Source organism: Symsagittifera roscoffensis, chromosome 3, assembly GCF_963678635.1.
Source record: "Symsagittifera roscoffensis chromosome 3, txSymRosc1.1, whole genome shotgun sequence".
Classification (NCBI taxonomy): Eukaryota; Metazoa; Xenacoelomorpha; order Acoela; family Convolutidae; genus Symsagittifera; species Symsagittifera roscoffensis.
In genome coordinates, this window is record NC_087064.1 from 49,926,169 (window position 1) to 49,939,431 (window position 13,263).

At 35.5% G+C, this 13,263-nt stretch overlaps 1 protein-coding gene across 1 annotated transcript in view; it reads left to right on the plus strand.

Annotated features, from left to right (window-relative positions):
• LOC134842685 (uncharacterized) overlaps positions 1 to 13,263 on the plus strand; it is a 101,057-nt gene that overhangs the window by 75,993 nt on the left and 11,801 nt on the right. Inside the window, exons 5-6 of the mRNA XM_063859138.1 lie at positions 1,266 to 1,368; positions 4,821 to 4,975. Coding sequence (XP_063715208.1) covers positions 1,266 to 1,368; positions 4,821 to 4,975 — 258 coding nt within the window. The remainder of the gene's footprint in view (positions 1 to 1,265; positions 1,369 to 4,820; positions 4,976 to 13,263) is intronic.

Here is a 13,263-nt window from a genome sequence, read left to right on the forward strand (position 1 = left end):
TTGTTGATAGCAACGGATTCGGCAGCATGTATTCATCCAGTACGCGTATGGGATTATCTACCCGTCACTGTTTCACTGTCTTATGCCATATCTTTTTCTGGTTTTTGAATGCCGTTCATTACATTATGTTATGAGCTGTTTCGTTTCGTTGGGCTAAGTTCTGAAGTTGTGTTGTCATCCTCTTCAACTGTGTCTTTAATAAATCAATTTGTGTTCTTTGATTCTGGCCTCCTGATTAATTCAGTGCCGAATGGTCAGTGTCCCCACTATCTCATGGCTGGTCGAGCTGCTTGTGGATACACTTACTTGAGGACAAAAGTTTTTTCTCACACTGACTAGATAAACTAATCATTGTTTCTAGCCATTAGTTTTCTTTCTTGTTAGATTGGTCGTAAAAAAATCTGATGGAAATCGAAGTTTTACATTTGTTTCATCCAGTTGTTTTTATTAAACTTCACATCTACTACAAGTTCTTCGACCTTCGTGGCATGTTTGTGAAATTTCTGTGGTTTATCTGCTGCAGTGGCCAGTTCAAGTTGAGTTGTTTCATCAGAATTTTGGAGTTTAATCATAATCATAATAGTCATGAAATTGTTTCCAATCTAGGATTACCATAATATAACAGGGTTATTACACCATTTCAAAGCCTATTGAAATGTTAGTGTCATTTTTTGAACAAACTGTATTTTCAATTGAAAGTCAAGAAATATTGCATGCTCAAATGTGTGTTCTTAAGTTTTTTTGAAATCTTGAAATTCCAATTGAATCACGCTCAAAATGGCCAAGTATAAAAAAAATTTCATTTATCGACAAACGACGTTTAATCGAATCGCATAATATGAATCGCGTTTATAAATATATTTAATCGAATCGCGTTTATAAATATATAGATTGGGACGACGCCATTTTATATCCTGAAAGAACATTTTTTTGGTGCCTCAAGGTTGTTTTTCTGAGTCTTAGGGTATCCTGAGTCGATAATAAATCTTGCAGGTTTTGTTGATAAGTGTGAGGTCATTTGAGTACTCGCAGATAACCCTTGAATGGGGTTGATATAGATGACTTCTAGACAGGGCAATGTTTTTGAGTGATTGCTAAAAGATGTCTTCAGATATTTTGAAAGAAAACTTTGGTCTATGATTTTTTTTCCAAAATAAGAGGCGATTTCTGCTGTTTTTGACTAGCACTGCAATGATAAAAAAGAATGGGGTGTAGGGTTGTTGTGTTTCCGTGTTTTGACTTAATTGATAAAAAAGTTGCATCAGGCCAAGATGCGTAAGTTGAAGTATGCGACAAGTGTGGAGAAGAAGAACTCTCTCAACTGTGACCTGGAGAAGGGGCAGAAATGCATGCTGTCCAAACTACAAGGTTTGGAAACACAATTTAACAATTACATACAGCACCATGGCCATTAAAAAAGGAGAATAAGGCAAATCAAATATTTGAAGAGAAGCTTAGTTAAATTTTTAAAGAAAGCTTCACTGGAGCTTGACTATACAATTGATTTCAGTTGGGCAAACTGAATTCTCTTACATAGCGTGGTGAGGGAAATTTGTTAAGATTTTGTTTTCTTTTTTCTTTTAGTTTTTTTAACAGCATGACATACTCCCTGGACCTTAAGGGTCTGCCTTGTTAATCATGGTTGCTAGAGGCGTACAAAGGATTAAATGCAAATCAAATTTTTGCATCAAAATTTCATTTTGCCTCAGGTATCGAGTATTTGCGGATTTGCTCAGGCCCAATTCGAAACATTTCTGATTAAGGTGTTGTTCTTCATGCAGTCGTTGTAGGATTTTTTAAGCCGCATCTTAAACAATTTTTTTGTAAAGCCTCAAAGGCAATCATTGTTAACAGGGGTCAAAAATAAACCAATATGACCAATTATAAATGCAAAATTCAGACCATGATATTGATCATCAGGGGCAGATTTAGGGGGAAGGGGCGGGGGGGGGGAATCGGACGCCTCCACCCTCCTCGGGGATTCGACCCCCTGCCAACCCAAAGGGTCTCCCCTTTGATACTTTTTCAGAAATCCATTTTGGCCGACCGACCCTAAAATTTTTCTAAAAGCGCCTTGGGCGTGAATATATACTAACTTTGAGGGGGAGCGCGCGCCAAAAAAAACGCGATTTTTTGTCAAAATTTTTCAAAAAGTGCCCAAAAACGGCCTTTTTGACTGTTTTTTCAAAAATTTTCCTGCGGCGCAGAAAATTTTTTGCCAAAATAGGGGCAAAAAAGTGCTTTGGGAGAGCTTGAAAAGTCAATTTGCTCGACCTAAAAAAAAAGGTCGTCAAAATTTTCGATTTTATTTTGAAAAATCGCCCCCCCCCCTCGAGAAAATCCTAGATCCGCCCCTGTTGATCATAATGTCAATATACTCGATTTTTTCATCAATCTATATACTGAATATCAATACTTTTGTCGAATTAATCTCTCTTGATTGATTTTTATTGAAGACAAAATCGGTTGTAATCCATTAAAAACAATCATATTCCACTTTCTTTCAATTACCAAATCAATTATGGAATGAAGGCTTCCCTGAACCAATTTGGAACGATTTCTAAGAACGATTAAATCCCCGATAGCGCCTAATATATCTCGAGTCAATTGTCTCAAATTGGCCGAAATGGTGAGCTTCAAACCCCTATAGCTTTACGAAAACTGATCACAGGTGAAATATATTTTCAAATTTAAGCTCAGGAAAACAACAGCTTTTGAATGATATAAAAAATTCCGTCAAAAATGGCTAGTTAAAAGGTCGAAATTTGTGAAGAAAAAAACACACCCCGAGCACAAACATTCCGTTACTTTCGTTACGAAAGTCGGAACAAAAACTTCGAAACTTTTGCGTACATTACATCAATACCATCTTAAAAATTTTAATATTGAAATTAAAATTGTGAAGGTTAAAATCTAATTTAAATTGATTTTAATCAATTATTTCGCACTTTTGTATATGCTGATTATAGGATTACAGTATAACTGATTATGATTCATGTTCGCCATCCCTGTTCGCCATCCCCGTATAGGTGTGCCATCCCCGTTCCTAAATCTGCTACTGATTGTTAACAAAATTTAAAAAGCGATAAAAACTCTCACTTTTTGTGCAATTTATTATTGAAATTGAATTTTAAAAAAGCTAGTGCAAATATTTAGGTGAAATTGAGGAGGTGGGAGTAAACTTCTTCAACGATTTTCCTCCTCTCATTCAATTGGCACAGATTTTATCCTACTACAGGTTTGGCCCTATTAATTTAAATAACAGATATCGGCCCATACAGATTTTGTCCTTTATCCAACAGATTTCATCCTGTTTAGGAATTTCAAGGTATTTGCGCATTATTTAGTTAATTGCGTCCTGTTGTGATTTGAAGCATTGAATTTGCTTTGTTTATATTTATTGTGAAATGCATTTTTTTTTAAATTACTTGCTTTTGAAAGAGCACACTTTAAAAAAAGTAGGACTTCCAAATTTGTACTTCCAATTTTTTACTTCCAAATTTGTGGGACGAAATCTACTGACTTTCAAAAATGTGGTACGAAATCTGTTTGCGCTTTGAAATGGGACGAAATCTGTTGAAAAAATTCTGGGGCGATATCTGTCATGGGACGAAATGCGTCACAGCCCACTCATTCAGCCATTAAAAAGTCACCCTTATCAAACATTTATATTCTATCACTTCCATCACTCCTCTTGAACGTGAAGAGTGGTTATTGGAAGAATGGCAATTGTGCTAAAAATCAAATAAAATGTTACACTGCTCTGACATGAAAAAAAAACAGAATATTTAAATATAAAAGCTAACGTGAAACGTAAGAATAAATGAAACGTAATACGTAGCAATTGCATTGAACTGGAAATGAAACAAGACTGCTCGTATGATCCGACGGCCTTTTAAGGTCTATGGAGCAGTAATAAAATTGTTGAGGTTAAAATTCATTTTTAATGGATTCTAATCAATTACTTTGCAATTTTCTAAATACTGATTATAGGATTACAGTATAACTGATCATGATTCATGTTCGCTCGGTTTAGGTGGGCCATCCCCGTTCCTAAATCCGCTACTGATTGACAACAAAATTTAAAAACGTTTAAAGACCTTCACTTCTTGAGCAATTTACTTATGAAATTGAATTTGAAAATACCTTATAGTGCAGTCAAAATTTTCAGGGCTTTGCCTTGATAAGAGCAGATTTGCTTCATCACCTAGCTAAAATCTACGCATGAGCGTTACAAAAAAACTCAACAAAACTCAACAAAATTCGCTCATCAAAACACCTAAACGCACCAACGGATTTAGGGGGGATTTTCAGGGATTCGAACCCCTGTTGACCCAAAGGATCCCCCTTTGAACTATTTTGAGATATCCATTTTTGGCTGACTGTTCCCAAAATTTCTTCAAGGTCGCCTTGGGCGCCAAATGACGCTAACTTTGAGAGGCGAGGGCGCACCGAAAAGACACAATTTTTTTTGTCAAAATTTTCCAAAAAGTACCTAAAAACGCCCTTTTTGGCCTTTTTTTTTAAAAAAAATTTGCCTGCGGCCCTGAGCATTTGGTCGAAATGGGGTCTTTATAGTGAATTGGTACAGATCAACAAATTTTTGATTTTTTTTGAAAACCTGCCCCACTCGAGAAAATCATAGAACCGCCCGTCTAAACGCCGGGGAAAGTACACATAGGAAAATTTTTAACCAGTCAGCTTTTTAATAGATATCACCTGTTAGTCAAATAATCTATATTTTCCGAGAAAGGTTTTTTTTAGTTTCAGCTAAATTTTTCAATTATTTCGAGCAAAATTTGATCTGTTGTTTTCCTAAGTTCTGGTTCGTCACTTCAAAGATGTCGACAAAGTTGAGAAGATGAACCTCTACTACTCCTACTCCAAAGTCAACTTTTCTCTACAGCAACTGCAGTCAGCCGAAGAAGCTGGAAACAACGGCTGGTTCTGGAATGTTGGGTTTTTCTCCAAACCAGTCAGTTATTTTCTATTGTAGCGCCTGATTTTTTTCCAATTACTTTTCTAATCCTATAGAATATCTTCTTAAATCAAAATGACGGCAACAATATTATGTAAGGAGAATAGTACGCCATTTTAAAATTAGGAAGAACATGACCAAATATATCCGCAGCAGCTAAGGTTTTCCCGAACTTCACACTTAATCAATCAAAGGTTTTGACAACTAATTTACTGAGTTAGGACCGATGGGTATAACTCATAGAGTAATTTCGGATAGGGTACACCGTCTGCTCGTCACGCTATCTTATTTTCGGCCGGATAGGTTCGTGCAACTTCTTAGTCTAATACCGATCCTAATCTTACTCTTATACTGTCTAGTCTCAGGTTGTTTAACTAGTCTCTGCTAGGCTCAATAGATCTAGGGTATACTGGTTTATTGCGGCTGCTGAAGTACTCGGGAGAGTTCAACTAATTTCTAAGTTAAATTCAAATCTCTCTGGTGCTGAAATTACAAGTAATTTCAGCACTTACAAATAAGTGGATTGTTAGTTAGATGGATCATGATTGGTTAATATTAAATACTTTACATTGGTAAAATATCTAATTTATCCAATCATAAAATGTAGTTTAGATCAGGTTCCACCCATCCGGGTTTTACAGAGTTTTTTAGAATAGTCTTTCTGCAATTCAAAAGATGGATGATGGACGTTGGTATTTGGCGAACATCTTATTTCTTCTGGGTGTTCTTATTAGAGAAGTCCCAGATTCAATCGTTGTGTCTTCTCAAGACAACGACTGGGTTTTCGCAACAAACTCAAATCTGATTTCAGAATGGTTGGCTATGTCAGGTTTTTCTGTTTCATTGGTGAGAACTTCTTTGTGTTTGACCTTGTCTGGGAATGGCGTGGAGATTGTGCGTGGAGGGGATGCCTGGTTACTCGGATCTGTACGTATACTTGAACATCGAGGTGGTCAGTGTTCTAGTTCAATGAAGTCCTTTTCTGCGAAGTCAAGTCGTACTCTAAATCCTTTGAGTTGTGATTGTGGGCGGCATATTGATTGTAGTTGGCCATTCTTTCTCGAGTGTAGTAGGGTCGTTTTGTCTTTGGATGTTCGTCCTTGGTGTTGTATTCTGATCTATGTATTGCATAATGTAATTTACATTTTATAAAACTTTTATTAGTTTAATATTTTTTAATTATGATTTTAGTTAGTTGTTTTCACAAAAGCTTTTTGTTTTAGTTCAGTTATTTTGAAGAGTTACTCACCCTTGAGTAGCTCTTATTAAAAATAGGAGTATGGTCACAAAGCGTGGATGTAGCGCGGTGGGTTAGGCCGGCTATAGAGCATGCTCAGGACGTCCTCTCTGGTGGGTTAGGCCAGGAGTGGGAGTATGATTTCGTGCGGTTTCTGTGAGAGGTCCTGTTATGTGATAACGTTTTATGTTGGGTTTATTGTGGTTTTTCTTATGTTTCGTTGGTTGTGTCCTTTTTTCAAAAATCAAATTGTTTTTGGTATGGGTTTGTCTTTCGACTTTTTTGTGTTTTATTATTTCTTTCTTAGACTTTATAATAGTCTTCAAAAGAATAAATTATCCAGTTTTAAACTGGGTTAATCCGGTTTGGGTACCGTTGGTTTCCTTTTCTTAGTCATGCTGTTATGCTATGTGTTGTGGTGTTTAGTAAGCTGCATTGGTTAGTTTTGTTTAGTATATAATTCCTTTCCAACCGGGTTAAAGGAAAGTTTGAAACGTGTTATCTTGTGTTAGAGTTATCGAGTGTGAAAGCTTGAAACTGAAATTCATTATTTTAAACAATTCTTCGTGGGCGAGCTGTGCGAGTTTTGATAGAATTCTTGTGCGAGTGAATGAAAATAGCAAAAGGTTAGTACTGTATTTGTTTCTTATTAATTTACTACATAGAATTTTATCTTTACTGCTAGTTGTTGGGGAAAATTAAGTTACAAATTTTCATCATTATTAGATTTACTGCTTGTGGGGGAAAAATTTATAAATTAATTTACTGCATTGGTATTATATTTATTTAATTGTTGGTGCAAAAATTTAATAGGGTTTTAAACAGTTTTGAAGAAGTTTGCTATTTTTTATTTTTCTTTTGTGAATTTTTCAGATGATCTAGGATGAAGGCTAAAATTCTAAAGAAAACATGGATAAAGAATGGTGAGTTTCTAATATTTAAATTAGTTAGTAATATGTATAATTCATACTTACCTGTTAGTCGTCGGGGAAGAAACCGTGGGGGAAGATGTCGTGGATGAGATCTGAAGTTGTTAGTAATTTGGCTAAGATGCGGATGATATTTTTAGTTTGAAGCAGTGGCCAAAGCAATTGAAGTGCCTTAATGGTGGTTAGTTCTTCAGTGCCAACTGCAAATTCATAAGGTGTGTTTTGGATTAGATTATATAATTTGTGGTTGAATTTAGTGTTATGGATGAATTCTAAAATGGGGATTTCTATAGGTTGTACAAACTCGTGTGGGATGAGGAAGGGTCGGGATTCTTCTGCGTTGAAGGTCTTGGTGATGGGACAAAAGATATACATTTGGGTTATGGGATCATAATTTCGAAGAATACCATGAAGGTTAGTATCTTTAATGCAATATGTGAAGTTAAGAAAGAATGGTGAGGTGTATTTGGAATTGATGAATTGAAAACGATGGTGTGGTTGTCTAGAGGGAGTGTGTAGGTCAAAGTGATTTTGGATGAAACGATAATAAGTATATGTGTGTGTTTGTTTAGTGCGCAACATAATATCGTGTGAGCAGTGCAAATCTCTTTCATGTGGTGCAAGGAAATGAAAGGTTAGTGAAAATATTTGGAAGCGTTCTTTAAAACTTTCGTAGGCTTGCGTGTCTGTTAGTGCTTCTGAAATAATGTGGTCAAACTTGCGATCGAAGATATTTAGTGTAAATACATATGGTGTTTTAATGAAAAATTTCTCGGTGATTTGTGGGTTAGCGAAGCGATCGTCGTCTAAGAATTGATCTTGGTTAGTTCTGATGATGTTATGATCGTAATATTCTAGTGTATATTCATTAGCTCGGGGTGCAGTGTGGGTTTTTAGTGATTTTTTATATCCAATGTAAGTAAATTGTCTAGGTGTTAGTGTTGTAGTGAGTCGATATAGCATGTCCTTATTTCGTTCTATATCGATATGAGTGTTAGATAAAGGTAAGCAAAGGGGATTTTTAAAATGATAATATGAGGTCCAAGGAAGGGTAGGCATTAAAACGTATTCGTCTACAAAGTTACGTGTCTCGTTAGTGTCATGAGGGGTGTTTAAGGTGTATTGTGGAAATGAGGGTAAGGTGATAGCTAAAAATTCTTTTGTGTTAGTGTGTTGTGGATGGTTGATATATTCACGGACTGTTCCTGGTTTCGCTGGGAAAGGATGGTTGGGGAACTTCCTTTTAAAAGTGCGGTAAGCTCTATTAGTGCTGAGTGAAGATTCAGTAGTTGTGGATGATGGTGCTAATGATTCAGTATAAATTGAAGAGGGTGTAGGGGTAGGAGGGTTGGATGAATCTATTGTGGATGAGATTTGGTTTATGGTTGGGGTGTCAAGGTGATAGGGTTGTTGTTGTAGGGTAATGAAATTATCTAGTTCTGGGGAGATTCGGGGGGTGTCTGGAGAATGAGATGATTGGTCTGAGTGAAGTGAGGAGTAGGTTGGAGTGACTTGGGAAGCATAAGAGGGTGTAGAATTGGTTGGGTCAGGGTTATTTGGTAGTATGGGTTGAAAAGGGGGTTGGGAAAAATTTAAGGAATTGGTGTGAAAATTATTTGATGGAGATGGTTCAGAGTCGGCAAATTCATCGGGGGTTTCAATATTCGGGTTATTGAGTTGTGAGATGGAGTATAAAACTGAGATGTGTGAATTAGTATCGGAATTCATGCCGGATGTTACATTACTGGATGGGAAATCGGGTGGCGGAAAAGCAAAAAGTGGTATTATTGGGATTGGAGTGGTGAGGTTGGTTGGGTGGGAATTTGATCGGTGTAGGGATCCAAGTTGTCGGCTCATCGTGGGCTAAAAAAAATATTATTTTGAGACTGAAAAGCGGTGGTATGGGGTTGTTCTATAATTTGTTCATAAGTATTTTCATCTTGTGAGTGGTGTGGCATTATATGTTGGATGGGACTTTGTGATATGGTTGGTCTAAAATTATTATGTGTTATGGCTAAATTTCGAAAATTACGTGGGACTAGGGATAATGGATGGTTATGTGGTAGGGGTGGTAACTGTGGTGCTGTTGGTGTTGTGTCTGCATTGTTATGTTCTTCGTCGTATGTGTTCTGTCTTGTTGCTATTTTTGTGTTATATTCTTTTATTTGTGCGTCTAAAAGAATTTTGTTTATAGATGTAGAAAATATTCCAAAAAATCCTGCAAATAGTATGCGTGCTACACTTGCTTGTCTATTGACTTGTGTGTGTATAGCACATGTGTTATAGATTCCTTTTAAGAGTGAAAAAAGAAATCCAATAAAGTTAAACATTGCGTATAAAATAGTCAGTTTTTCTAAGATATAGTAGGGCCATCCTAGAAAATCAAGAATTTCATTCTTAAGTGTAACAAAGCTAAAAATATTGATAGGTGATATATCTTGGGGACGGTATTTTTCACCGTTTAGATATATATAATCTTTAATGTCCTTAAAATATCCGCTATAGTCTTGCGTATAGATGTCTGCAAATCCTGCGGTTTCGGCAAGTTTGCGTAAGTTTTGGTCAATTGATTGTCTTTGTATTGTGTCCATTTGTGTTAATAATTCCTGGAATTGTTGTGTTCTAATGTGATGTTGAATATCTGATTTTGAGTATATTCCTATTGATTGTAAGTCTATATTTGGGTTTCGAGCGATAGCGCGAATGCTTTCTGGTGAAAATTTTTTGAGTGATTGCATTAATGTGGGATATGGGGTGAGAAGGTAATATTTATCTTCATCAGGGTTTAGTTGTACTACGTTGTGGCTATTTTCTGATCCACATGGAACTGCGGTATCCCAGAAATAGGTTCTTCGTGAAAGTGTGTCAACGAAATGTACTTTATTCTTATAAAAGATAGGGATTCTTTTATAGCATCGTTTATCTTCAAAAACGTATAGTGGTGATACTTTTTTAGTACAAGTATAAAACCATAAGATGTTTCCTTCATAGTCTAAAAAATTTGATATATTTCCTGATAGTAAATATCCTGCGTAGGGTATTTTTAATACTGCTAGTGCAAGTGATTGTAATATTTGTGTTCTTTCTAATTCGCATAGTTGGTGTAATGTTTCTAATTCGGAGAGTGACTTTTCTTGAAAAATTCGGCTAATCGTGTAGTCTAGTTTCATATCTAAGTGAATATCATAGTGGATATTACCAAAATATGTACTATTCATTAGTGATAGTTCTTGTAAAAGTGTGCTTTGATCGTCTTGGGGCTTTAAATGTCCACCAGGTTGACCTGTATTCTTTTGAAAGTTAACTGGTATATATGATGTTCCTTCGTTTAGGGGATGACTTGTGGCGTATGGGTCGACTTTTATTTTTCCAGTGGTCATGTCGAATCCATTTTCGTATTCAACTAATATTTCAGAGTATTGTGTTTTGTGAAGTGGGTTTCTGTATTTACATGCAAGTTCTGTTTCTTGACATATTTGAAAACGTGTTAATTTATTTTCTATATTATGAATGTTTCGAAAATTAGAACTTATTTTTCGTAATGGATTTACTTGTTCATATGGTATTGATTGTATAAAATATTTTTCGTGATATTCTATCATACGAGCGTGTATTTTTGCTACTTGAAATGTTGTACATGTGTCTTCGGGGAACCAAACAATTGTTGCTTGTGTTCTGGTTGTAGGGTCGCAATAACGTTGGTCGTTTTTACAAGGTAATCTAATTCCTTGATAAATCATTGTGTTGTCTGATAAATCTCGTGTGAGTTGTATTTTTTCGAGTTGTATTTTCCAATCGAAAAACATTATTTCTTGGTATCCTTTATTTTTTGTGTCTGCTTTGCAGTTTGATGGGTCATTTATACCAATGTGTGGTATCCAGTGTTTATCGTGCATGTCATAGGTTAATCGTCCGTGTGCGCCGTTGTATGGGTATTTTTCATCTAATTTTATATGTCCTTGATATCTTTCAAGTTCTGCTTGATGTACAGAATCTGAAAAAACTTGGAAATATACTAAATTTCTATCTGTGTTTTTATTTTTTGTGATGTTTAGTCGGAGTAACTCGTTTTTACAATCTTCGGGATTGAGATGTAAAAGTCGTTCTATATTACTCTGGTAGAATGATTCATGGTCAAGTCGATTTTTATTTCCGTTTGAGACTTGTGAACAATGTACTTTCTTTTCAGAAAATTTTGCTGTGAATTTATATCCTATAACTGTAGTTGCTCGGGCTTTTGAATAAAGTGTTGCTATTACATTTGTAGTTTCTATGGCTTGGGGTTCTGTTTCGCACTGTGATACTTGATTTATTGCATACTTGTGTAGTGTTTTTTGTTCGTTTTCTTCACAATCGTAATGTGTTACTAATAAATCTTGGGGTCCTGTGCGGGGAGAAGGGTTTATGTTTTGATTTGAGATTACTAGAAAAAGGAGTTGGAGAAAAATTAATAATTTTAGAATATACATGTGTATGATAATCCTGAGTATGGGTTATAAAATGTGATGTAACCAATTGTCTTTTTGGTATATCTGTCGTATTTATATATTACTTCAGTGGTTATAAATGGTGGTGGTAGTGATTGGGCTGTTATGTTTGGTGGGTTTAATGGGTAGGGATGTTGAGTAATGTTGTTTAATTTAACTGTGATTTCAAACTTTAATTGTAAACTGTTTTGTTGGAGTATTTGGATATTGTGATCACGGATATCGTCGTGAATGTCTTGTCGGTATTGTAATCTATTAAGTGCCCAGTTGTGAAGGCGATTACTTTCTAGATGTTGTCCAAATAATGGTGGAGGGGCTGTAAATGTATTCCAATCTAGTCTTAAAGGGATATTTGTTGATGATTGTTCTCGATATCTGGCGTCGAGATTATTTGGAAAATTTAAGTTAAAAGGTGTTGGTGAAATCTGGCTTATTGATGGTGTTGATGGTAGTGATAATGTTTCTGGTAGTGATGAGGATGTTGTATCCGTAGAAATATCTATTGGATCATTGACTAAATTTAATTCACCTTGTGTAAATGAATGTGTTGTCCAATATGGTAGTCGTGATGCCTGGTTTGGGGGGTTAAAGGGATTTTCACGTATTTGTTCAGATGTTGGTGTTGAACCTAAGTAATCTGATGGTAGGCTTGAGGTGCTACGTTGTGAAAGAAGCGTAGGGGTTTCTGGTAATGTACCAATGGGGTTTTCTGGAGTGTTTTGTGATGGGGATTGAGGTATGTCAAAATGAACTCGGGGAGTTTGAAAATTTCTGTTTCGTCGAGGATGTATAATTTGTCTATTTATTTCGACTGTATTTTGGTTTTGACTAGGATTTCTTATTCTACTTAATTCTTGTGGTAGTGTTGGGTATAAGTTATATGTTGGTTCGCTTAGAGGTGCTTGTCGTTGAACTGGTTCTAGTGGTTCTGATAAACGAGCGTGTCGTTCTTCAAAAGTGTATGGGTTATCTTGAAAGGAAATTCGTGTAGATGTTTGAGGATTATGGGTAGTTGAAGGTGTTGTTGGGTTATCTTGGGATGATGTCGGTGAAGACTGACTTTGTGACTTTTGGGTAGCAATTTTTGATAGCTTTTTGGTCTATTCTTTTAGTGAAATTGTTAATGTTTATTATAATATTCTTCTAAGAAAAGAATTAGGAGGATTGTTGCTAGAGCGAATGTGATGATTGCTTTCTTTATACATTTGCATATGGTCAAAATGAGGGATGATAGAAATGTTATGAAAATTACAAATAGTAGAAAAATATCAGTTCTACTGAAAATAGTTCGTATCATTTAGACAAGTTTTATAAATCGTACCTGTGGATATAATCAAGGGTTTTTGAAAATTGGAGAAATAGTTCGAATATAGTGTAGAAAATTAAAAAAAATATTACAAAAAATGATTAAGAGTATTAGAAAAGATTCAAGGATATCAAAAAGAAATATTATGAAAGTTTCAAGTATCGTAAAAAATTGTTTGAGGTTTGTGATAATTTTAGTGACTGTTTGATAGAAGAGCATTTAAGAAATGGCTTCGTGATTGAATATTTTTTGTTGTTTGGGCCAATTTTCAAGTGTGGTCGGATTATTTATTAGTTTTTTGACAAGTGGGTTGAGTTTTGTAAAAA